Consider the following 24882-nt stretch of genomic DNA (forward strand, 5'->3'; position numbering starts at 1 on the left):
CTGTGTTATACAACCTGCAGTCATTCCATACAGCACTGGTGATTAAAATGGAGATGAGTTAATTACATTATACCCCTGATTTTTTTTTTTTTTTTTGTGCATAGCTCTAGAAGCATCACTAACATCAGACTTTTCCATGTGAGATGTCTTTATTATTATTTCAAATGAAATCTTAAAGTAGTAGATCATGTCACTGTAATTGCATTAGTGTCAGTGCTTTCAGAAAATGATTTGTAATGCAGTTCATTTATAGTAGAAGAAATGGATGTGGGCTGTGGCTTACTTAGTACATTACTGTAGGATGGAGGAGGCTTGTGGAAGGAAATGGAGGGAACTGGAAGGGTCTTGGTATCTATTACCAAGGTAATTTAGGTATTCAACTAAATGCTGTTGAATTAATCTTAATGCAGAATATAAAACAACCTACTTATCTAAATTTACATACCCGAGCAGAAATTTCAGATATGAACAAAGCAGTTTTGAACAGATAGACTAAACAGAGATATGGTGTGTCAGCTCAGATCATCTTACTGTTCTCACAAAGACATAAGACGTTGTCCCTTCCAATACCTGAGGTAGCACTTCAGCCTATCAGAAGAAAGACTACGTCACCTAACCTACGTCACCGAGCAAAGTGCTCAACTCCTCCTCTCCTGGCATTCCGGAGCACAGGAGAACTCCCGGTCCTTGCACTCACTGCTCAGCACAATGCAACAGGTCAGGAGAGCATGAGATCTTCAGTGCTCTTACACATTACTCAGAATTGAGAAGTCAGTAGTAGGTTGCAAAGCATCCCGCATAACTGGAACATTTCTTTCCCTTAATCCTGGCAGCATGCTCAGTTTGCTGTAACAGCTATAGAGCCTTTACTACTTCATCTTCGTTCTCCACAAACTCTGCATAATTTTTTATCTGAAGTCTACACTTTTTGAAGAACCACCACAGAATGAAGTCTTTGGATAGCTTTTTTGGTGTTTTTTTTTTTCTTTTGTGTATGTGTGTGTGTGTTTGTGAGCTGCATTTAATATGCTGCTTTTGAAATGATACAGGAAAGAAAGCTAATCTAGTGATGTGATTTCTGGAAAATTCACAAGTAGATATGAATTGTGTTGATGGCAGCAGAAATTTCTTTGTATACATGCAGATACAAGCATACTCACAGAAATATACCAAAAAAAAAATCTAAAGTAACAGTTCTGAGCAAAAATATCCCAACTGTTTTGCTGCTTGAAATATTGAACCAGGTTCAGTTAAGGATGCACTTTTTCATCATTTTAAATGAACAGACTCAATCTCTATTCCAAACATGGTTATAGAAATTGCAGTGTTCAAATTGCTCTCTAGTTGCTCCCTATTCCCTTTGGATCTCTGTGGCAATGTATTGAAAGGGTGCTAATGTGTTTATTGCACATACAGAAGTGTGATCCCAGTCATTATGGAATACTGGAACAGCCCTGACACAAGTAAGGGGAAAGAGAAATCTACCCCATTATTAAACAAGCTATGAAGGTTTAAAAATTACCTTCAGTTTTCTGCCTTGCCACAAGCAAGGATCATTAATTTCTAACTGCAGTTAGAAGTAAATATGTTTATTTATTTATTTATTTACTTATTCCTAGCAAATTACCTGGAAAGCCCTGCACAAAAGCTGCATAATTTTTTCATGTTACAGCCAAGACCTAAAATATTTAATACAGTGGGAAGAACGTTGTCGATTTGATTGGAATGAAAATTAACTTTGCAAGATTTTAAGCTTGTCTGGGCAAACAGTTGTTTTTTGTTTATTTTGGATTGAATTCTCCTCTGATGTAAGTGCAGAAATATCACTTCAGCTGACGGAGACTGAAGCTGAGTTTGACTCACTATGTTTAGATCCAGATGTCAGTAATTTACACTTACAAAGGAAAAACTAATTGAAGGCTGCAGATAGTTTTTTCAGCTTTTTGACTGATTCTTACTTTAAAGCTGTCTTTGTTTTGGAAACTGGAGTTAGTATCCAGCACTTCCATGTTTTCCAATCATCACTGAATTGAGATTTAAAGTTTTTTAAACCTTTCATGTATGGCTTGGATTCAACTCACTATCCTAAACATTTTTAAAATGCAGTGAAATTGATAACTCATTAAAATAGTTGAAGTGATAGCCTGAGGCTGTCCCAAGTAATTACTGAATATAAACTGTGTGTTTAGTTGCAAGCTTAATGAAACAGAAATATCTTTGCAACTGAAAGATGGTACAATCTTGCCTTCCTTGTGCACTGATATCTATGACCATTAATATTATGGAAATATAGAGCTCTGTCACCTGTGGTTAAATGTGGATACAATGAACATGCAAAAGCCAAAAAACATTCATGAGTTTTGTGCAAGTGTACTACAAGCTGCCATATAGATAATGCTCTGGCAATGATTTCCTACTAAGAAGCCCTTCTCAGGATTTTAACTGAAAATGCTGTGGTGGTAATAGGAAAACTTACAGATTTTTCTGCACTTGGAGATGCTACACCTCTTGATGACTTTCTAGTAAATACATTCATCTTATTATCTTCCATGCTACTCATACCTGTTCTATTTCTTCTAACGTTTTAAAAACCTTCACAATTTCAGGATCAATGAAATTTAAAGTACTACTTCTAAACACATGAGTTACAATCTCAAAGAAATTATGGAGATCTCAGTATGGAGATTTAATACTGATCCAAAATAAGAAGCATTAATAAATTCCTTTTAGGCATAAAATTGATTACTATTTCTTGTTTTGTTCCTAGCAGCAGTTAAGCTCCTGCATGCTATTGTCTTCAAAGGCTTGTAACAGATAGGAAACAAATAGCCACCTTTAACCTTTGCTAGTGGTAAACCCTGTAATGTATAGATGTGTTTGTGTGGACATCTTCAGGCAGTAATCACAGCCCTGATCTTTTTCCTGTATGTGCCCTAAACACCACATGCAATATTTAGTCACACTTTCCCAGCCTGTTGAAGTCTTTTGGAAGCTGCTCACCTTGATGGCAAAATTATCTGCTTTTAAGTAGTTCTAGGAGTTTGCATTAAACAGACACAGCCCTTGTGGAGTTACACAAAATTTGCATTCTGTTGTTGAATATTCACCAAATATCTTCGGGTGAAACAATGCACTTTCTATTCATGAGCTAATTACAATTAAATATATATGTACATATTATTCAAGATTCTTCATTTTTTACAATAGGTAGATGGTCTTTTTTATCTCCTTCCAAGATTTTATTTTTCTATTGGAATAAGTATCTTAAGTGTCAGAGTACCAGTAAGATCTCATTCAGTCCTAATAAAGCTAAAAATACATGGGCAGGAGTGTTATTCTCCAAACCTGTAAGTAATTATTTGCTTCTTTAATGTTTTTCTTTTTGCATTCCTATTAAGAAGAATCAAGTAGACAGACTGTCCAATTTTAAGATCCTGTTATATGAGGCTAGTGTTAGAATTTGGAAGGTTTATATTTGTACAGAGCTATGGAAGTTATGAGAAGCACAGTAATTAAAAAACTGCAAGTTACTGATTTTAAGTACAATGTAACTACAGATAAAAGTTAATGATGCATGTTAAAGGAATAATAGCAGGCTTGGTATTTATAATTACGGTGTGTGGGCATGTATGTTTAATCATTTCTTGCCTTTTAACAGGTTGAGATTAACTGAAATTTCATCACACCACTATGGGGAATTGTTCTTTTTGTATTGTTGCAGTAAGAGGGAAGTTGAGTCCATGAATAATAATAAGAGAAATCTACATAGCAGTTGTTTATAAGCATACCGTGAGACACAAGTTTTGTTATGAAAATTCATGCCTTATCATACTTTTCTATAATATTAACACAGGGAAAACATGTAACTAAAACGTAAGCGAGCTTCTAGATTATTTCTGTGACTTTGAAAAGCTCACAACAGCTGCAATAGGCATCCATCTTTATGTAGCTCTTTTGTTGCATCTAAGAAATAAAGGTGGCAACTAGACAGTGATTTCCAAAACAAGTCACCAAAGACAAGGTGGAAGTAGGGTTCAGGATTGCAGTGTTCACTGCCTCTGAAATACAGAATTCTCAATGAAACAGCAGCTACGGAGTAGATGGGAACCAGTGAGCCAGCATTTGGGGGAAAGGTTTAAAGGCAAATACAGGATCTGTTTGCTTTGCCTTCCAGTGATGAACTCCATCCCAGGTTAGCAGAAACAAATTCTGGAGATTCCGTTTTCATGCTTTGAGCTAAAGGATTTTGCCCCTGAAGGATCGCCGTGGCATGTTTGTAAATGTGGCTGTTTTCAGGTTGGATTGCAGGAACTGAAAGAGGTCATTTTTTATAGCCATAAATATGTGCAGAGGGCCACCATTCATCGGCACCTATTCTGTCCTAAGCAGAACTAACCTTTTATCAAGTTGTTGTCGCAGAGAGAGTCTGCTTAACGGTAATCTCCAAAAATGCTGCTACTGGATTCTTCTACTATTTTAAACTCTTCAGCTCTGTTAGCTAACATGTTAATATCACAGAATGTGCTTTGTGATTACAGCTTGAAGACATTGTTGAAAAGATTAACAGAGAACAAAATTCTCTAATTGCAAATACAATATTACAGAACAAGTCTGTTGGACATATATCTCTTTGTAAAATATCCTCTTTTCCTCTTTGTTTCTTCATACTTTCCCATGACACTGAAGCAGCCTTTACTGTTGATGTATGAGACAGTAATGAGGAAGCTGTGGCGGGAGTAATAACAATGAAATACTTAGAAACATAGCTAGCTGTGTGTGTGTGAATGAAATGGAAGAAGCTGGGTGACCCATTAGCACTCCAATAGAGTAAAAGGGGATAATCACATTTTTACACTGTTAATTTTAGTAGCTTTGCCTGCCAGAAACTAAAGATCTGGCTGAATACAGTTCTCATCTCATATTGTTTCAAAAGAGGAAAGTAAAATCTTTAGTTTACCTCCTAAATTCAATTAATTTTTTTCTACTAAAATGTTTATTTTCCACTGTACTGTCTATCTAAAGATAAAATATCAGGAATCACCACTGCAAATTTTAAATTATTTTTATTATAAGTGGTGTGACTTATTTACAGAATGTAGAATAGACTCTTTTTAGCATAAGTAATGAACCTCTGTGCTGGTAAACACACCTTGCTATAATAAAGCAAGTTGTTTTGAATAATTCTGGATATAGGAAACAAAGCAAAGTTTAACAATTTGTAACAGCCATGAATAAAGTGCACTTATACAGCAACCCAAGTGCAGAACTTGTGCAAATACTGTTGTATAGATTATACCTGCTGTGTGCAGCCACTACAGTGACCTTATTCCACTCCTACAAATTTGCAAATCTACTAAGAGTTCTGCGTTACAAGGGCAACCATAGGCATGCCTCTATGACTTTGTGCTTTGCTCTTCCTTACTTTTCTTCTTAGTTTAGAGGGAACTCCTGCTGGGCAAAAGCAAGGGTAATTTTGTTGGCACATCTCTTTCATAGAAGCAGAGATATTTTTCTAGATGATTTAGATACATCTGCCTCTGATGAGTTTTTTCTTTCCTTTTACTTTCTTTTGCATATCTAGCTAAGAATTAGATTTTTTCTTTAAATAAGGAAATTTCAGTGTAAATCAGTCACAGACAGGAACAATTACATGGCATATTATTTTCACTTGAATTTTAAATTATTATTTCCTAACAAATTAACAGTGAAAAATAATGGGACTGACATCTTCTTTTAGAATCTAAAACTTTTTTTAAAAATCTTTTAATAAATTAGTGCTTTACCCCGTGTGTAGCAAGTACAAGATTGTTCTCTACATTGTTATAAGGTTTTCTACTTTCCCAAGAGTACTTGAGGATCAAGTCAGTTTCTAACTTTGTTGAACACTAGGCATCTGTAAATTCAGAAACTGTATATCAGAAGATATGTAAGTTGCAAGACCTGTCATAATGTCACCCTTAGTAGCCCAATGGGAAAAGGTAGTTATTTAATTCAGTGTTTCAGTGGAGTTTTTTTGTGAGAGAGCAACAAATTAAAACAATTAATCCGCTTCACTGAACAATGCTTAACAGAGCTCAGATGCTTCAATTAACCACAATTTAATAAAGGCACTAATCTCTGTTAAATGAAATCCCTCAAAGGCTCACACTGAACCAATGCATAAGCAGTAATCAGCCAGTTCTGCTAGCAGGGCTGCCTGCTGCAGCAGATAGCTAGAATGCGCTGTGCAATCAAATTCCATGAGTTTAACAAAGAAAGAAAGAGAGAGAGAGAGTGAATGAGGAAGGAAGGAAGGAAGGAAGGAAGGAAGGAAGGAAGGAAGGAAGGAAGGAAGGAAGGAAGGAAGGAAGGAAGGAAGGAAGAATAAGGGGAAGGGAGGGGAGGGGAGGGGAGGGGAGGGGAGGGGAGGGGAGGGGAGGGGAGGGGAGGGGAGGGGGAAGGGTGCAGATGGGGGGTGGGGGATAGAAGGAAAGGGAGGAAGGGGGAAAGGGGAAAGAGGGAAGGGGGAAGGGGGGAAGGGAGGAAGGAATAGACCAAAACTGTTTGTAGTGAAAATGGTGTTTTTTTCCAACTAGATTTTAATATCCAGCATACTCAGAACCACATATTCTAAAAGATTACCTTAAAATCCCTATTGAAAAGTCAAGTCAAAACAAGAATTAAATTTATAACAACTTGCCCTTCCTGTGAATAACCTTCATCATACAGGTTTGCCAAAAGTAGGGCTAAGCACATGCTTTCCGGCTCTCTAGCCTCAATTAGCATTTTTTAATTCATTCCAGAATCCTCAGTAGCAATGCAAACTGCATCTAACTTATAGCACTGGAGAGCAGTAATGTTTTTTAATCCTAATTTGTACATGTGTACATTTGAGCAGAAGTAGAATTGGAAAACACTGTAGAATTCACTACGTTAGCACTGTAATGTCATTCAACAGAAAATATTCAGGTGGTATAAATTGAATGAAAGTTCCATGCCATGTTGCTTTCTCAAGTAGTTTCAGCTCAAAGTAAGGATCTTCATACATGGGTAAATTCTGATTGCTGTCATTGGAAATTTTTCTGTAGATCTTACAGCAAGCAGAAGTTAATTAAAACAAAAATTAACCCAGTCTACTATTAATGTCCATATCAACCAATTTGCTGTCCATCTTGGATGTTCAAATCAACCTCTTTGTTTCTATGAACTCAAATTCCATCTTTGATTTACGGTGATAACCAGACCGTCCATTTTGCTAGTTCTCACTTACCACTCAGTAACACTGAGTTCTACCTTAGTCTTTGTGGGATGATAGAACTGAAACTATAATTCCAATACTAGTGATATTAATGTGTTACATTACATGGTCTAAACTGTGTCCTACATCTCAGTTGTGCTTTTTTTCATATACATTTTTAGCTGTGACTATCAAGTATGACCAACTGCATAGCAATTCGTTTTCTTGAGCCAAATGGTTGTAGCTGAGGTCATGTATTCCTTAAGGAAGCTATCCATCCCACAGGACAGAGAACGAGGAAGGACTGACTAGCCCTTAGGAAATGTTTAATACTTCGTAGAAAGTTATTCTACAAAATGGGCCCATCCATGTAAAAATATTTTACAAGATTCAACAGAAAATAATTTAAAAAAAAAAAAAAAAAAAAAAAAAGATCTACTAAAAAGAAGAGAGAATTTTCTTCTTCCTGCCTTCGTGTTCAAATGTCTTGTAATGGTGCAATAATTATGAACTTACAAAAATGACTCTCAGGCATCTGCAGGTGGATATCATAAACTGCCTTTATCACAACTGTATATTTCACAGTTCCAGAGAGGAGGGTTATTGTGTGATGAAGGTTCAAACCCTTCACCCAGGGATCAGAGTTTCTTTCCAAATATTCACTTTGTATATTCTTGTTTGCATTTTACTTCTAGATAGAGGTAATGCAGACCCCCCCACACTCCTCAACAAGCTCCTTCTGTGTTTTATACATTCACAAGGATTATTGTCTGTCTCTCAAATATGGCAGCAGTGTAAAAGACTCAGACTTGTTTTTCTCAGTTTTAGGCTCTGATCCATCAGATTTTCCAGTCATGGCACAGTGGGTTGCCCAGATAGAAGAATTTACAAGGATTTTGGATTTAATGAGGCTCACCTGTGTTCACTATAAAATAGTAAACCCAATATTAATTCAAGGATTAGAAATCAAATCATTGAACTGGCTTAATAGTTTTCTTAAATCAAAGTCAAAATTGGTTGAAAGAATGCCTCTCAGTAAACCTTTCAATCATCAGGCAAAGCTAAGTCCATAAATTAAAATAGATGAAAATGCCAGTCAAGTATTTTCTATTATACATATTGTAGGTCACAATTATGCATTAATACATGTCATGATTAATCTGATTAGATTCTGATATAGATGATCTTTAAAGCTATTTAATACACAAGAAATTAAAAGTAAAATCCTGCTTGTGATTTTATATTATTATGTCTCTTGCTTGAGGAGTTCAGATTGAACCAAGTTTCAGACTTCCTGAGTCTGATAACAGCTGACTTTTTCAACAGTCCTTTTAAAGCTAGATCCTCAGTTCAGATCAAACAATAAAGTGAAAGCACCTACTTAAGTTATATTGGCTGTGATTTTCTTTTGTGCTCTCTGATTTAATAAAAGAAATTCTGTCTCAAAACTATCCTTTGCCTTCTGCTTTGACCCTGGAAGTCATGAAACATAACTTATATATCTGGTAATTAGTTTTTTTGTTATTAAAGAATATCACGTGTTTACTTTAGTATAACCACATATTCAGGAAAACATCAGGGAGAAAAAAATGCATTATGGAAACTTATGCTAAGATGTTTATTACATGCCTCTTGAGAAGAAAAATAATAATAATAATAATTTTTTTAAAAGGGTGCTTTTATAATCACTGAACATTTGTGATAATTAATGCATTTATATCTGAGGGTACATGATTGTATTCTACTTTCTTTGCCAATTAAAAAAGTGCATAGCAAATTACAATCTAAAATTTTACAGGCTGCAAGGACAAAGGCTTATTGTTGTATTCATGGAGCTACAAGATAAAAAAAAAATCCTGCATCATGTGCTTATCTACAGTAGCATTCAAAAATTAAGTGGTGGAGTTATGCACTTTTAATTTCTCCATGAAATGTCCCCTTTTTTGGAACACTGTAGAGTTCTTGGATCAGAAAATCTGATTCATTTAAATTGGAAGAGGGAAGAGCCAGTAGTACAAGTCACAGTCATTTTTGCTTCTTAATTGAAGTCAAGTCAGTACAGGTAGCACAACGGGAAAAAAAAGCAGTTTCATTGACAGGAAGAGTAAATAAGCAGTGAGCAACAACTGAAGCATTCAACATGAATGAAATAGATTTTAGCGTTAACACGGGTCTTTGAGTTCTCCAGTTAGTTATGATTCTGACTGAGTCAAAATTATTAGAAAAATAATGAAAATTCCATGGCATAATACTGACTTGTCTCCTGACCCTTATAGATATGTGCATGGCATGGAATTTTAATCAGCTAAATAATATCAGAAGTCCATAAATATGCCGCATGACTGATTCCTGCATTGATGCAGCACTGAGTTTCCAAAATATCTGATGTGAACCCTTTTTATAAAAATATTTAATTACATAACGCGATTAAAAAAATGGAGTAGAAATATACCTAAAAACAAGAATAAAAGCTGTGTAGCTCTGTGAGGGACCATCTAACTGTATTGGAATTGCTGAACTATGACATTTTAAAAATGTTGCATGCATCATTACGCAATTACATGTGCTCTGCCCGTGACAACATTATGTGCTCAAAACTTAGGGAAAGGGCATTAAGGTACAGTTGTACTCAAAATCTATATCAGAGTCTATCTGACAGTGTTTCAAATTGATCATTCACTCAAATGGCTGAACAAATGCTTATATTTTCAAGATTTTTTTCTTCACTTGTGATATTTTCACCTGTTTCATTATTAGTTATGCAAATATGCTGTAGATGTTTGTATGGGGAAGAAAATATCTATAAGATATTGTAACGTTCCTGAGGTATTTGGAAATTTCATTATTAAGTTATACTTTCTGTTTTTCTTATGTATTTATTTCTGGACTGAAATACTACATTAGGTTGACACTTGAAATTTGGATTTTATCTTTTAGTAACATCAAGTTACTACAATCTCTGAGTTCTTGATAGAAAAAAAAAAATACTAACTGTACACCTAAACTACATTCTCTTAGCCTCTAATGATGCCAAAATATTATAATGCCTAAGTCTGTAGGAAATGAAATACTGTAATGTCCAAATTCACAGAAATTTTTCTAAAGGAAGTGTAATGTTACTTCAGGGAACAAGTTTCCTTTCTCAGAAACAGGCTTGTAATAGCCGTTTTGGATTTGCTCAGGTTGGCTAAAGAGACTGTCCACAGAATACTTTTTCTGAGTAAAAGTTGTTGGTATTTTTTGTCATTACCCCTCACAAAAAAGTTCCTGAAGGTTGTGTGGATGAAGATCTGTCAGGTAGCACAGGACTTTCTCAGATATTTTCTACTGCATGAAACTCAGATGAAGCAAAGAAGGATCTGCATGAGGAGGAAAGGAGTAAATCTGTGCAATGGTGTGGAAGGATCTAAACCTTCCAAAATACAACCTGGAGGGAAAGTTGTATGACTACAGAATCACTGCAGGGCAAGCAATGCTTTTCAGCATCTCCGTAGAAGATGCTTAGTTCTAAACAAATGTGCGCAGGTACAAACAGCAAAAAAAATAAAAAGGAAGTAATTACCTTTTGCAGTACATTATGTGTCTGAATAATTTCCCATACCTGCTTAGTACTCAAAGCCTCCAAGTAATAGCTGTGACATTGAAGTGAGCTCAAAAGCTTAAAAACTTGTCTTTATTTCCTACATCGACTTGTGTGCTTGGTGAAAGAAAAATGTGAGCCACAGTCCAAAGTTACATTTTGACCTAATCTGCTGAGACATGTTTTTGTTAGCTTTATCTGACATCAGAATCAGGGCTCACTAACTTGAAACCAGCTTGGTTTCAAGTAATATGTGACTGGCATCATTTACTAAACTTTTATCTAAAGTAGTATATTTGGTTTCACTTCCACATATCACTGTAATAAAAGGCTACAACAGATCTAGCTGTAAATGTCCTTGTTCATTTAAGGGATTTGAACTAAATGACCTTTAAAGATCCCTTCCAACTCTAACAAATCTATGATCATATAATGCAAAATAATACCTGTAGTGAACAAAATTTGGACCTGCTGTTTCAACTTTCAATTGAATAGCAAATTTGAGAAAGTGCTATTGTAACTTCATTCAGAATACATTCACTAACTCTTTACAAGAACATAAATAAGCAAGCTCATATAAAAATCTTTCAATTTTGCTGTCAGTACCATTATTTAGCTATTACACTGTAAGTGACACTGAGCTAGGCAGTTGCCTAAAATATCTGTCACTTAATATGTCCAAGGGCAGCAACCAGTGAAGTTTGGTGCTTGAGTTTCCCACATAATACATACGTCTCTACAAAAGTAATGCCTCTTCTTTCTTTCCACAGAAACTACAGTAGATACAGAGAGCAAAATAACACTATTTGATAGAGCATATTTTCAGTTACAGAACACCATTTGTCAGTGTAGGCATCTCAGTAACTATGCATTTTTCCCAGTAATGAACAAGAGCCTTCACGCCAAACTCACAAAAATTTGCAAAAGTGAATGTGACCCACTGTCACTGTTGTCACTGCTGAAATGCACCACCCACCATCTCACTGAGCTCACATCCGATGTTTGGGCTCCATAAACATTCAGAAAGGGTCAAACATACATCAATGGGTGCATTCCTTTCCACATGGAGGAATTAAATTCTACACCTTTGCTTCAAATGCACTTCCATGTCAGATGAATTCATTTAGCACCAGACTTCAGTGAATCAGAGTAAACCACAGTTTGTTGGTCACTGTTGGTCACAGTAAGGGCTTCACTGAACATCCGTGCTGAACTCTGTAGACATTTCTGCTGTCTGGCACTGTCTGATGCCTACTAGCATTTTGCAGTCTGAAGTTGATTCAGACAGCATCTTTCTGGTCACTTACCCACGTGCAATTCATACACATGGAGATTCTTCTTTTCTTAACTAGCACTAGAAATAAATGTGAGGAAACTATAAGACTGCCATCATTAAAAGAAGGCACATCAGTAATTTCTGTGGTTCATGAAATGTTCGGCCCTTTTTCCTTCACAGTGGTTGACTGATGTAAATGCAGTTTAAGAGTTACTATACCCTGTTTGTGAATCAGTCATCTATAATTATCTCTCCCACATTCTTATGTCCCGCTCTCTCCCAGTAGCATTCAATTCATTGAGCAGCAGTTTACAGCTTATTATAGTGAATCAAGAAAATCTTCACAATATAGCTTTGTAAAGTTATTAAAAGACATTTGGAAAAACAAGCCCATATATTGCATTATTTGGGGGAAAAATATAAAGGATGTTACTGTTCAGAAAAGTCATCTGCTATGAAGAATTTTTTCATTTTATGCTTTGGAATTCTAGCCTACTTTTATATCTCAATAAAATCTAATATTTCTTAATGATTTAAATATTCAGTATTTATACTTGCTTTTTCTGAAATGTCTCTTCTAGTTTCTTTCCTTGCAGAAATTCATCCTACTATATATGCAGTGAGCTATCATGCATAGCTGTGCAAAAATTGCACAAAAATGCTCAACTTGGACAGACAGTGCCAGACTACTTGTAACGACCTTGAATAGCTCAGAAAATGTCACATTAGCCTAGTATGGCTCAGAAAAAAACTTTCAGCAATGGATTTCTTTTCTCTTTAAAATGTATACCATTTAGTTAAATTTCCACTGGAGATCTTTAAAAAAAAAATCTCATAATTATCAACCTGAAATAGTTCCATAGCATTTTTTCCTTAGTTTAGATGAGATGTTGGTTAATCTGATTGTTCTACTTATGCTACATATGCATCTTTGCAATTTTCCCGGTGGCTGAGAAGAGCTACAGTTACAAAGTCTTGACAGAAAGAGTGCGTGCTTCAAAATGTCTTTCAGCTGCAGTTAAAGTTCACTTAAAATTATTAGTTCAAGGAGGTAATAGGATTTAGACTTTATTTTTAAATCTTCCTATGTGATTTGAGACTGGTTTTTTTTTATATAAGTTAATAATACAAATTCCATTTTAATGTATTTGCTTAGTGATGTGGCATAACCAGAAATCATTACATGTTTCATTCCAGTAATTGCAGCTTCAGCAATCTGATTATTAGCTGATGAAAGCGAAGTGATATTAGTTTATTCTTTACCAGACAAGTGACATTATTGTGTCTGAATAGTAAGGACTCATATAATACAAAATCAACGTGAAGTTTCAGGTAATTCCAAAATGCTAATTAAAAGCAGAACTAGGAACTGCCACTTATTATTCAGATTAAGAAAAATCACTGCTACACCAGAGTATGTTGCCATGGTGAGAGATGCTTCTCCTTGTATTTTTTGTCTGTGTCCATTTCGTGACTGTTTGGGCAACGTGCTGGCATGTCTCTTCCTACTGCCAGCAGCCCACATCTTAATCCCTCACGGAATCATAGAATGGCTTGGGTTAAGTGGGTCTTTTAAGATGATCCAGTTTCAACCTCTTACAATGGACAGGGCTGCCACCCACCAGCTCAGGCTGCCCAGGGTCCCATCCAACCTGGCCTTGACCACCTGCAGGGAATGTCATCCACAGCTTATCTGGGAAGCTATGCCATGCCTCACCACACTCATTGTATGTAGTTCCTTCTCTTTATCTAGCCTAAACCTAACTTTAGTTTAGAGCCGTTTCCATTTGTCCTGTCTCCCTTGTAAAGAATTCCTCTCCACCTCTTCTGTAGACCCCGTTTAAATAATGGAAAGCCACCATAAGTGTTCCTCAGATTCTTCTGTTCTCCGTGTAGGCTGAACAACCCCAGCTCTCTCAACTTCTTTTCATAAAAGAGGTGCTCCAGCCCTCTGATTATCTTTATGGTCTTCCTCTGCTCCCACTCTAACAGTTCCCTATATTTTTTATTCTGTGGGTCCCCGGCCCCAAGTGGGGTCTCTGGAGATCAGAGTAGAAAAGAATGGTCATCTCCCTCAACCTAGTAGCTATGCTTCTTTTGATGCAGCCCAGCCAACACAGTTGGCTTTTTGGACTGCAAGCACACATTGCTAGTTCATATCGAGGTTTTCATTCAGAGGTAGCCCCATGTCCTTCCCATAGAGTTGATCTCTGTCTACTCATGCTGTTCCAAGGGGAGTTAATCAATAAGGTGACATAGAGGAAGCAACATCACACTATTCTTGGTTTGGTGAGTGAAGGTTGTTATAAATAAAATGACTAGGATGTGAGGATCTCTGGGAGAAGGGAGGGCAGTGAGGAAGCACAGAAGACCATGGAGAAAAGGATGCTGCTCTGCCCAGAAGGCTATTTTGCTTTCTGAGTGTTTTCCCTACCTCTTTCAGGAAACTGACTGAATTTTTCACATCTCAGCTAAGGGAATCTTTCTCTCAATAGCATCTGAGAAAATTAGGGCTTTGGCTCAGCAGAGCAGGATACAGCCAGAAGATCTAATCAGCAATGTTGTCTCATCTCTTGTTTTACATAATTGGCTTTTCTCCTGTTCCATTTCTCCAAAATTGTGTTTGGAGGAAAGCCAGAGAGTGATGAAACCAGAACCTACACCGAGGCATTCTAGTGAAGAATTCCTGTAGAGAAGCATTATGCAGGAGCTCAGGAGGGACTTGTGAATTGTTGCAGGGCTGAAAGATTATACAAAATGTGAACAATGGCATAGATTTGGTCCTTATGAATGTCTAGGCTTGGGGAACATGTGGAATCCATTCCTTCAGGCCTTTTCATACAATTATGTACAATTTAATTGCTTCTTCATGTCAGCCCTCACAGAGTATTACCAAAACTGCTTCACTCTCTATATCTGAAAAACAGTTGATATTATAGCTGTCATGTATTTGTAATGTACAATGAGCTCTTAGAAATCAAGAACGATTAGTTCAGATCAAAATTAGATTCAGCACAAAACTCCTACATGTGCACTTTAAACTCCTGTGTTTTCATTACAGAGCTGGAGATCTGTCCTGATATAAAGGTTATTCTCTTTCCTTAACTTGATATGTTAGTAACAGTTTCAACAGTTAGTAACTTTTCAAGAAAACAGCAGAAAAATTACTGTTTAAAAGATAGTCTGGCATGTGTTGAATTGGCATAAAAATATTCTTTACATATATCAATTTCCAATTATATATATGTGCACCAACAGACTACAGTGATGCCATTTTTCATTATATGTTAGTCTGTGTTTCACAGAAATTGGAGTTGCATATATAGATGTTTTCTGTTGGATTTTTTTTTAAACAACTCTTTATAGCTGTTTTTACAATTACTATTATGCATTCTACACCATACTGCAGTGAAATATTGAAGTTACACTAGATACTTCAGTGGAAGCATTAAATCAATACTCACAGTGGTGGTTGAGAAAACCATGTATATTTTTAATACAAATTATTTCCAAAGGGATAAATACCAAAACAGTGAATGTCCCCATTGCACATTATCAAACAGTAGACATGTGTGCCCACAAAGCAACTAGAACACATAGGAACCACAATAATGCAAGTCTGTAGGGAAAAAAATAGTTGCTAGCTTAGAAATAAATAGGAAAAGTGCTACATACATTCGCCAAGATCTTGTATATGGCATTTGCAGGTGACACAGCAGTGGGACAGGGAAACGCATTATGTGATCCATTTGGACTGCTATTGCTTTAAAAGATTTATTTAATTATTTAAATTATTTTATCCTCATGAGAAATTTGGTAAAATCTTAAGTATTTTTCCAATGGAGCATCATAAATAAAGTCAATAGGCTTAATTCTTTTGTCCAGATGCCAGTACCCATAAGAAGGCAATAGAAAACATTTTAAATGTACTCTTTATAGTATATTCTTCATTTTAATCAGTTTTTCTCTAGAATTTCCCCCTTGACATCCATGGACTTCGATGGTCTTGAAGTCTGTGAGAGCTTGGACATCTACAACAGTTCTTGAATCTAAGCATTCTCCATGGATATTTCTGAAGAATATTTTATCTTTCCACTTATTGCCTGTAATTTATTTCAGTAATACTCCACTGACTGTCCAGCTGCTCTGCCCCGCTGAAAGGTAGCCTGCAACACTTCTCTTGCTCCAAACCTTTCTTATAACCTGTTTAATTGGAAATTAAAAGTTGGGAAGCAGAGGGTTAGAACTCACCCCCTTTCTGCCGTACTGAACAAAAAGCAAAGACATCTAAAATGATAGAGTCACGGAGCCACAGAACTGTAGGGTTTGGAAGGGACTTCGAGAGATCATCGAGTCCAACCACCCAGCTAAAGTAGATTGCCTACAGTAAGTTGCACAGGAAAGCGTGCAGATGGGTTTTGAGTATATCTCCAGAGAAGGAGAGTCCACAGCCTCTGTGGGCAGCCTTTTCCAGTATTCTGTTACTCTCACAATAAACAAGTTCTTCCTCATGTTTGTTTGGAACATCCAGTGTTCCAGTTTCTGCCCACTGCCTCTTGTCCTATTGTTGCATGCTGCGAAAAAGAGTCTGCCCCCATTGACTTGATTCCTTCACTTTAGATATTTATAAACAGTGATGAGATCCCCTCTCAGCCTTTTCTAGGCTGAACAGACCCAGATCTCTCAACTTTTCCGTGTACTGGAGACACTCCAGACCCTCAGTCATCTTTGTTGCCCTCCCCTGTGCTCTCTCCAATAGTTCTCTGTATTTTTTGAACTGAGGAAGCCCTGAACTGGTCACAGCATTCCAGATGTGGCTTCACCAGGGAAGAACAGAGAGTACTCTTTTTTAAAATAGCTTTAATTCAGAGATCAGTAGTTAAGCACTCCAACTACAAAACGTGTTAAATGTCTAGAATTTATTTTCCTGAAAAATTATTTTCTGCATTCATTTCTAATATTTGTTCTCCTGCATAAGGGGTCACTACTGAACTCATTCCTACTATTACTTCAGTTTGTTTTGTTTGTAGCGATCTGGGTAGAATATGTTAATAATTCATATGTTTGCAGAATTAAATGTGAAGCATCCACTTCTCTAAAAGTGAATGCTTTTAGGTCATGCCATATAGGAAAATATACTATCTTTGCTTTACATAAACTGTCTTTGCTTATTGTTTGTTGTTTTACTTCCTATCAAAATACTGATGTTTCTATGGTATTAGTATTTTCGTTGTTTATAATAAGCAATAATATAATAAGCAACTTTAAAAGTACCATGTCATAGACAGTTATCCTGCAACATCAGTGGCATACACTGACAGCATCCTGAATGGTGCTGCTGAGTGACATATGCAAATGAATTCCTTCTGTTAATTTCTAAAGAGAAGAGGTGTCTTCTATCCCGAGCATTTCACTTTGTAGTAGGATCTGAATTTTTACTCAGTTATCCAAATTATCTGAAGTCTTTTCTCCCCTCTTGTTTTCTCTCTCCTCCCAACCAAACCCAACTCCTTCATGTTAAAGTGCTAGCAGTCTTTTTCTGCTGACTCCCCAGTTACATTCTCTACCTCATTGAGCTGCTTATGAGCTGTGTTCCTGACGCTGCAACTTCCTCTGCCTTTTACATTCTACAAAAGCCATTTTGATCTGATTCTGTGCTCAAGAAATCATCCAGGATGTGCTTGAAAGCAATTCATACTCAGTTGCTCTATGATGTGCTGTAGTAGTACTCATGGGTCATAGTTTTGTTGGAACAGAACAGGTCTATATGCATTGGTTGTTCCAAAAGCAATGTCTTCTACTTGTTTCCATAGAATCAATATCAGATACAAAGAGTACACACAGTAATGATTTGATAGAGCCAATTATCAGCTACAAAACACCATTTTTCAACCTATATTAAATTTTAAGCTCACACCAATGTGCACCTACTCAGCTTCACGCATCCTGGGTCCACAGGTGCTCATGCAGGATATTTTAATGCTTGTGTCTATCTGTGCAGTAGGTGGACAGCTTGTTTTATATGTGTGAGATGGAAATTTCACTGAAAAGGAGAGGAGGACACGTATCCATATGTAGAAGTAGAGAGGAATTCATCCAAACTTACAGGGGGAAAAAAAAAAGTAAAAATACTGATTTTTGTTTAAAGCTTGAAATAGTCATTGATTTAAAATGTAAAATTATTTCAAAAAAAAAAAAAAGAAAACAACAACTAAATGCTTTTCATATGAAAATGCTCTTCAGAGTTGATATCACATAGGTACTTATGGGTACTCAGTCACACGGGTCACTCAATTAATCCCTGAATTTTCAAATGTTCAAGTTGTATTTTACATTACTGATTTTTAATTAAACTGAAAGCCATGCTTGTATCTGAAAGACAAAGATTTATGTTTGTAACTTTCTGAAAAGTTATGTTCATTACAGTACAGCAAATGTGGTGAGAAACAGTGACAAACCCTGGCTTCTCTGGAAAAATGCCATTGTTGATTAATCATAATATATTTCAGCTGTGTATGGATTTCTGAGTTACCCTGTAAACACACTGCTTTCATTCTTTGGAGATTAACAATGTCTCTTGTGTGCTCAGGTTCCCTCTGGCTTAGTACACTGTTTCTTTTGAAGGATTTATTTTCCTGGGTTGAACTTTAGGGACCTGGAGCACCTTATCACACTTTCATAAGCTTGCTTTCTGAGGGGGAGCGACAAGGGGAAAAAAGCCTGTCACAGCTTGTGCCAGTCAAATCCAAGCTCTCAGGGGATTTGTTTTTCTTTTGGCGTCAGATCAGATGTTCAAATGAGGGGAGTTTTGGGGCTGTGAGCGCATGTCCACCAGACCCTTAACAAGGCTAATCCCACAGCAGCGCATTGCAAACAGCAGTGAGTGGGCATAAGGGCTCCACTCTGCTGCCATCCCTGAAAACAGGCTGAACGCCTTGCTCAGGGAGCAAACACAAAAGTCTTGTTAGCAATGACCAGCAGCAGCAAAATGTCTACAGCAGAGTTTGCTCTGGGATAGACTTAGACACCAAGCGTGATGACCAGGTAAAAAGGGGGGGGGGGCAAAAATGATCTCTGTGGGATTTTACACATATCTGACAAAGGTATTTTATTGAGAGATCCAAGTTACAAGTAGACTAAATCGGAATGTAAGTGTGGCATACACTTCAGGAATTCACTGTGGACTTTAAATTTTTTTATGAATTAATGTTGAAGGCATGCTTGTGAAAAAGCAGATACAGAAGATAAGCTTTTGATTCTACTGTTATTGCAAATACTTTTCTAAGCTTTTTACTGCTTTATTAATTCAAATTATAAACAAGAGTTTAATAAAGACTGTTTCATAATTAACTTGTTAATTTCCTCAAATCATTCTAATTCCTCTATGAGATCCCTACTGCAAGTGACAAAATTTATTATACCTCTGAGCCTTGTATTTCACTGCAAATGTTCTCCATGACAGAACAGTAACTGACATGGAGTAGTAAAACTGGATGCTTTTAGTTTGAAATAACTTTGAAATGAGAAAATCATGTGTTGGTGTGCCTTAACTGTCAGGTAGATTCTTTGAAATCTAAAACCCAATAAGTCTTTTTCCCTTGATATGAAAAAAAGGATTTTTTTAAATCAGGCTATTATTTTTTAATTTTACATTTGAAGAAATGTGATGAAGATTCCAATTATTACATTAGGCAGATATGGGTTTCTTTTCTGCATAGACAGAATATGAAAGAGCGCAACTCCAATGTTACCTTTCCACAAATACTTTTGATGTTTAAATAAATTGAGCTAGTGGTCATCTTTTAAAATGATGCATTAGGTCTGTATAGCAAGTAAATTCACCAAGGTAAACTGCAGAGAAAGGTATTAATTAATACATTTAATGAGGGACATTTCCAGGGAGTCTTTGCAACATGGATGAGAATCATGGTAGAAGTTCTGCTTTTGGATAAAAGCTGCTCATTCTTTCTAGAGAAGATGGAGGGTGTCATAAGCATGTAGTTACTGCTAAAACAAACATGCAATAAGCTAAGTTGGCTTAGTCAATAAGCATCCTTTTCTCATCAAGTTACTATATACATGTAACAAAGGAGATTCATAAGCACACAGTTTCTTAGCATTGCCCTCCTAAGGCAATATAGAACACTTGTGTACTCTAGAAACTGAGAGTAGGGTGAAATTTCAAGAATAGGTAGGTAGGTAGGTGGAAAGAATGTAATTTCAGTTATTAGCATTATAATGCTTGAATAATAATTGTAACTTCCTTTTTTTCTATACAACACACAGTACGATACAGTAAAATAAGAAAAACATTAGTTTTTCCACAAGGCTTCAAATGCTCTCCAGTAAGAGGTTAAGTTCTTGAAGTCCATGCTGAATATCTGAACAAATCTAGAAAATTAGTTTTTAAGAAGCATTTCCCTGCCTGAAGACGATCAAATTGAAAAAATGTTCAATAGAGTGTTGTGATTATTAGTGCTATAGGCTTGCTTGCCAGTATTTTGAAGTTACAATAATTTTGAAATTCAAGATAATCTTCCCTGTGTGTACTATGACTTTTTAGATTTTTCAGAATTTTCATTTAATTGTCCTTTGCTTAAACACGATACAAATCTTCTCCTACATTCTGTAACAGGTTAAATTTCTGTTTGCTACAGTAAGGAAGAACAGTCAAATATGGCTCTATTTAATATTTTTAATAGGCATTTTTTATGCTAAGGTGCCTGCCTTTCTTGCAAAAAATGAAGTCGAGCAGATTTTTCAAATGAAGATGAGAGTTGAGAGATAAAATATTGTTACATAACATGAGTTATCAATTTTTTATGTACCATGAGTGAGGTATAAGGAATGTAGTTATGAATTGTTAGCATGGTACCTTATACTACTGGTGTTAATTGACTCCAAGAAGTTTCCACAGCTCACAGTGATTTCCAAAAATCCCAGAAAAACATGCTTCTGTCTTTAAAAATGATAGTAGGCTACAGATTTATCTAACCAAAAGATGTCGCCCAGTAGGTGTGGAATTTTATAAAGGCTGTTTCATATTTATTTTTTCACAAAAGCAAGGTGCTCAGATTTCATTTAAATGATCTCATTTTACTTTACTTAATTCCCAGATGGCTTCTTCATAGTGCCTCTAGTTCTGTTTATGCTGTATAATTAAATAGGTAGTTTTATTATTTAAATACATTTTATAAAATCTCCTTTTTTGTAATAAATTTTTTAAGGAATGTTCCAATGTATCTGCTTATTAAATGAATTAATTTAACAATGGAGACTGATCTGAGAGAAATTACTTAATTTCCTGAAAGTATCTGGGCAAGGAATTGGAATGGAATTAACTGACATAGCTGCATTTGACTTAGTTTCGTAACTTACACAAACTGGTCATCTAACTCTTAATGTATTCTCTTACTTTATCAGAGCTTTTTGTACTGTGTTTTAAAAATGAATCTCTTTTGTTGTTTTTGGGGTTTTGATTGGTTTTTGTTTTGTTTTTTTTCTGTTGGACTGTCCATGTATTAAACTATACTTTCTAGCTCTATGTTAAACAGCCACAGTGGCGTCGATACTAAAAATCACAACTGAATCATGGTGCTATCAATTTTACTTTGGGATTTTTTTCTAGTTTCTGAGATTCTTTTTTTATTTGAGTTATGTCACTGTATTTAAAAAGTATTTTTGACAAGCAGCTGTGATTGTCTCTCCACTGCAAAAAGATAATAATAATTTACAGTTTGATGGAATTCCTCTCCAGTGATTGCCCTTATAGAAATGTAATTAACAGCATAATAGTCAACTGGCTTGAGAAGATGAAAAAAATGCAGGACCTTCTCTTGAGTGCTATAGAGGAGGAAACCACAAGTTTAATAGAAAGTGCTTACTCTGTGCAACTTGTGTACTGTGCATTTGTGTACTTGTGTACATAAATGCAAAGTCAGCTACTTTTTCTTTCATGTTTTAAATTTTCTCTTCAAAGGTACTGTAATCTGTGTTTAGCAAGCAAAACCTAATGCATTTTCTCTCTCTTTTTAGGCACAGAAATCATGGATAGAAAGAGCTTTTTACAAGAGGGAATGTGTTCATATCGTACCCAGCACCAAAGACCCCCATAGGTAATTGCATGCTACTTGCATGAAAGTCAAGTCAGTTACAAGGAAGTGTCTTACCCATACGCATCTGTTTGTATGTAGATAAAAATACTTTGTAATGAGATATTTAATAATTGGTTAAATTACAGATGGAGAGATGGATTCCTATGAGCACTATTTTTTTTACATTTCAAAACATACTTCATCAAAAAGAGACATGAAAGGTCATCCTTGTCTGTGTTTAATTTGGAATAATAGAATCACAAAGGTTGGAAAAGACCTCTAAGATCATTCAGTTGATGGATATCACCAATATTTCCCACTAAAACATGTCCTTCAACACGTCTAAATGTCCCTTGAACATCTCCAGGGTCGATGACTACACCACCTCCCTGGGCAGCCCATTCCAGCACCTGACCACTCTCCCAGAGAAGTATTTCCTAACATCCGACTTGAATCTCTCCTGTGCAACTTGAGGCCATTCCCTCTAGGAATTTCCTCATCTTCACAGGGAACCTTCTGGTTCTTCAAATATTTGGAACAAAATATTGCCAAAAATATATATACAGAAAATTGTGGTGAACTACTACTAATTTTGAGTATCTGTTAGTGCATGCAAAAGACTATTGTCGACCTAATGTCCTCTGAGGACATAGAAAATGTTATTGAAATAAGTGATAATGCAAACAGAATATAGAAAGAAATGTTGATATCTGTACTATATTCGTTTGGGATAGCAAAAATGAGATCTGCAGAGTTGAAAAGGTTTTTAAGGGGAAGATGTATAGGCTGTTTATTATGTCTTTTTTGTATACATCAGTGTGATATTAGATTTCTGCTTGTTTAATATCATAGGTGTTGCTGTGGGCGTCTAATAGGTCAACATGCTGGACTCACTCCAAGTATCTCCGTTGTCCAGAATGAGAAAATTGAGAGCAGGCCTACTCGCAATGACATCCAGTCAGAGAAGTGGTCCATCAACAAGCACACGCAGCTCAGCCCAACGGATGCTTTTGGAACCATTGAGTTCCAAGGAGGAGGCCACTCCAATAAAGCCATGGTAATCATGCTTTTCTCTTAGATAAATAACTAATGTTGCTAGCTGGATTAAAAAAAAAAAAAGAAGAAGAAAAAAAAAAAGAAAAACATTCCCAAATATTAAACAAATAATTCACTTTGAATTATTATTTAGTGTTAGAACACCGGATACATTACTATGTATTGTGTTCCAAACAACTGGTGAACAGAAGGAACTGTAAAAACTAGAGGGTAGCATAGAACGGGCTACTTTTGTAATAACTAAAGACATACTAACATGCAGATATCTTAATTTTCTTTCAGTGATCCCCTGTCTATCTTTTTCTGAGTGCTTTAGAATTCAGCTATGGCTTCCCATTGCTGGGTGTGTCTGCAAGGCTGACAAATTTGAGATAGATTTCCAAAGAGTTCCTCCACACATATGTTGAAGGATAAACTATTTGGATTTACTTGCTTATCTTTCAGCAAAATAAGAGGCCTACCAGTGTCTAAGCAAAGAACTGAGAAATACTTTCTCTGCCACAGGTTTTCTTGAACAAGGAAGCCTGTAATATGACTCATTCCTAATACAATGTTATGAAGTAATACAAAGTTATGAAGTTAATCTGAATGCATTTTTCCATTAAGTGATAGAAGTTTGCAGTGCCCACACTAACCTATGCGTGTATTTCTACATAGCATTCATGAAAAGATGTATCTAGCTAGAGCTAAACTGCAGTTCCTGTGACTTTGGGAATCAAAAGCAAGCCTGTATCTAGCATACTGTGTCTAAGACAGAGCTCTGGGCAGCTGTAAGGAGAGCCAAAACCCACTGGTGCTCTCCAGAATAACCTGCCCAGCAACCTAGTGCTATCTTGCTATCTTCTTTGTGTGAGTAGTTCCTTGCAGGATTCTCAGGACTGTTGTACTATTACAAAGATTAGATAGATGGCAGGCTCAATACTGCACTACAAAGAGCCTGGTATTCTGCTCAGATGTGTACGTGGTGGATAGACGTGGAAATATTACTTGGGTGATTAGTTCTGTTTAACCAGAGGGATGGATTCTGCTATAGGAAACCAGAAAACACTGTTGACCCAAGAAACAAATAGTAAATTAGGTAATTTCTTTGCAAGTATCATAGACACCTTATGTTCACTTGGTAAATAATCACCTAAAAGTCTGCAAGGCCATTGCTAGAAAGATAATATGATTGAGCAAATAACATTTAGACTGAAAAAAATTGACACCCTCCTCAGCCCCAATATGAAACGAACTATGTTGTTGGAATCCTTACAAAGACCAGGAATAAAACAGAATGCTTTTCAACAAAACTGAAATAGTTTCAGAGAAGAAGTTACCATCATGCTATTATCTGTATATGATTACATTACTTTAAGCTCTTTATGAGAGGGAGTAAACAGTAGAACTTTCTGAGTTATATACATGAAGAGCTCTTTAAAGCAACAAACTGCCCAAGGCATTTGGAGCAGCTTTGTACTAATTAGGAGTTTAGGGAAGGTGTTGATATTAATTGTGCTACAAGATCTCTGGTCTTCTCTGTTGGGATTCTGGTACCATAAGAGAACAGGAGATGCCTCAAGGTATATGCCACGTGCTCAAACAAATATATTTGAAATAAAATGAAGTCAAAGTGAACAACAGAAAAACCTTGATGCAGAGTGCAAACAAAAGTAAGACC

General features: G+C 36.1%; 1 protein-coding gene across 5 annotated transcripts in view; it reads left to right on the forward strand.

Moving 5' to 3' along the window:
* Positions 1–24882, forward strand: part of TRPM3 (transient receptor potential cation channel subfamily M member 3) — a gene marked incomplete at both ends in the record, with an annotated part of 364749 nt that overhangs the window by 216129 nt on the left and 123738 nt on the right. For all 5 annotated transcript variants that reach the window (XM_079548514.1, XM_079548516.1, XM_079548517.1 and 2 more), the window contains 2 exons: positions 22108–22187; positions 23019–23223. In XM_079548514.1, coding sequence (XP_079404640.1) covers positions 22108–22187; positions 23019–23223 — 285 coding nt within the window. The remainder of the gene's footprint in view (positions 1–22107; positions 22188–23018; positions 23224–24882) is intronic.

The sequence above is a fragment of the Tetrao urogallus genome, assembly GCF_951394365.1.
Source record: "Tetrao urogallus genome assembly, chromosome: Z".
Taxonomy (NCBI): Eukaryota; Metazoa; Chordata; class Aves; order Galliformes; family Phasianidae; genus Tetrao; species Tetrao urogallus.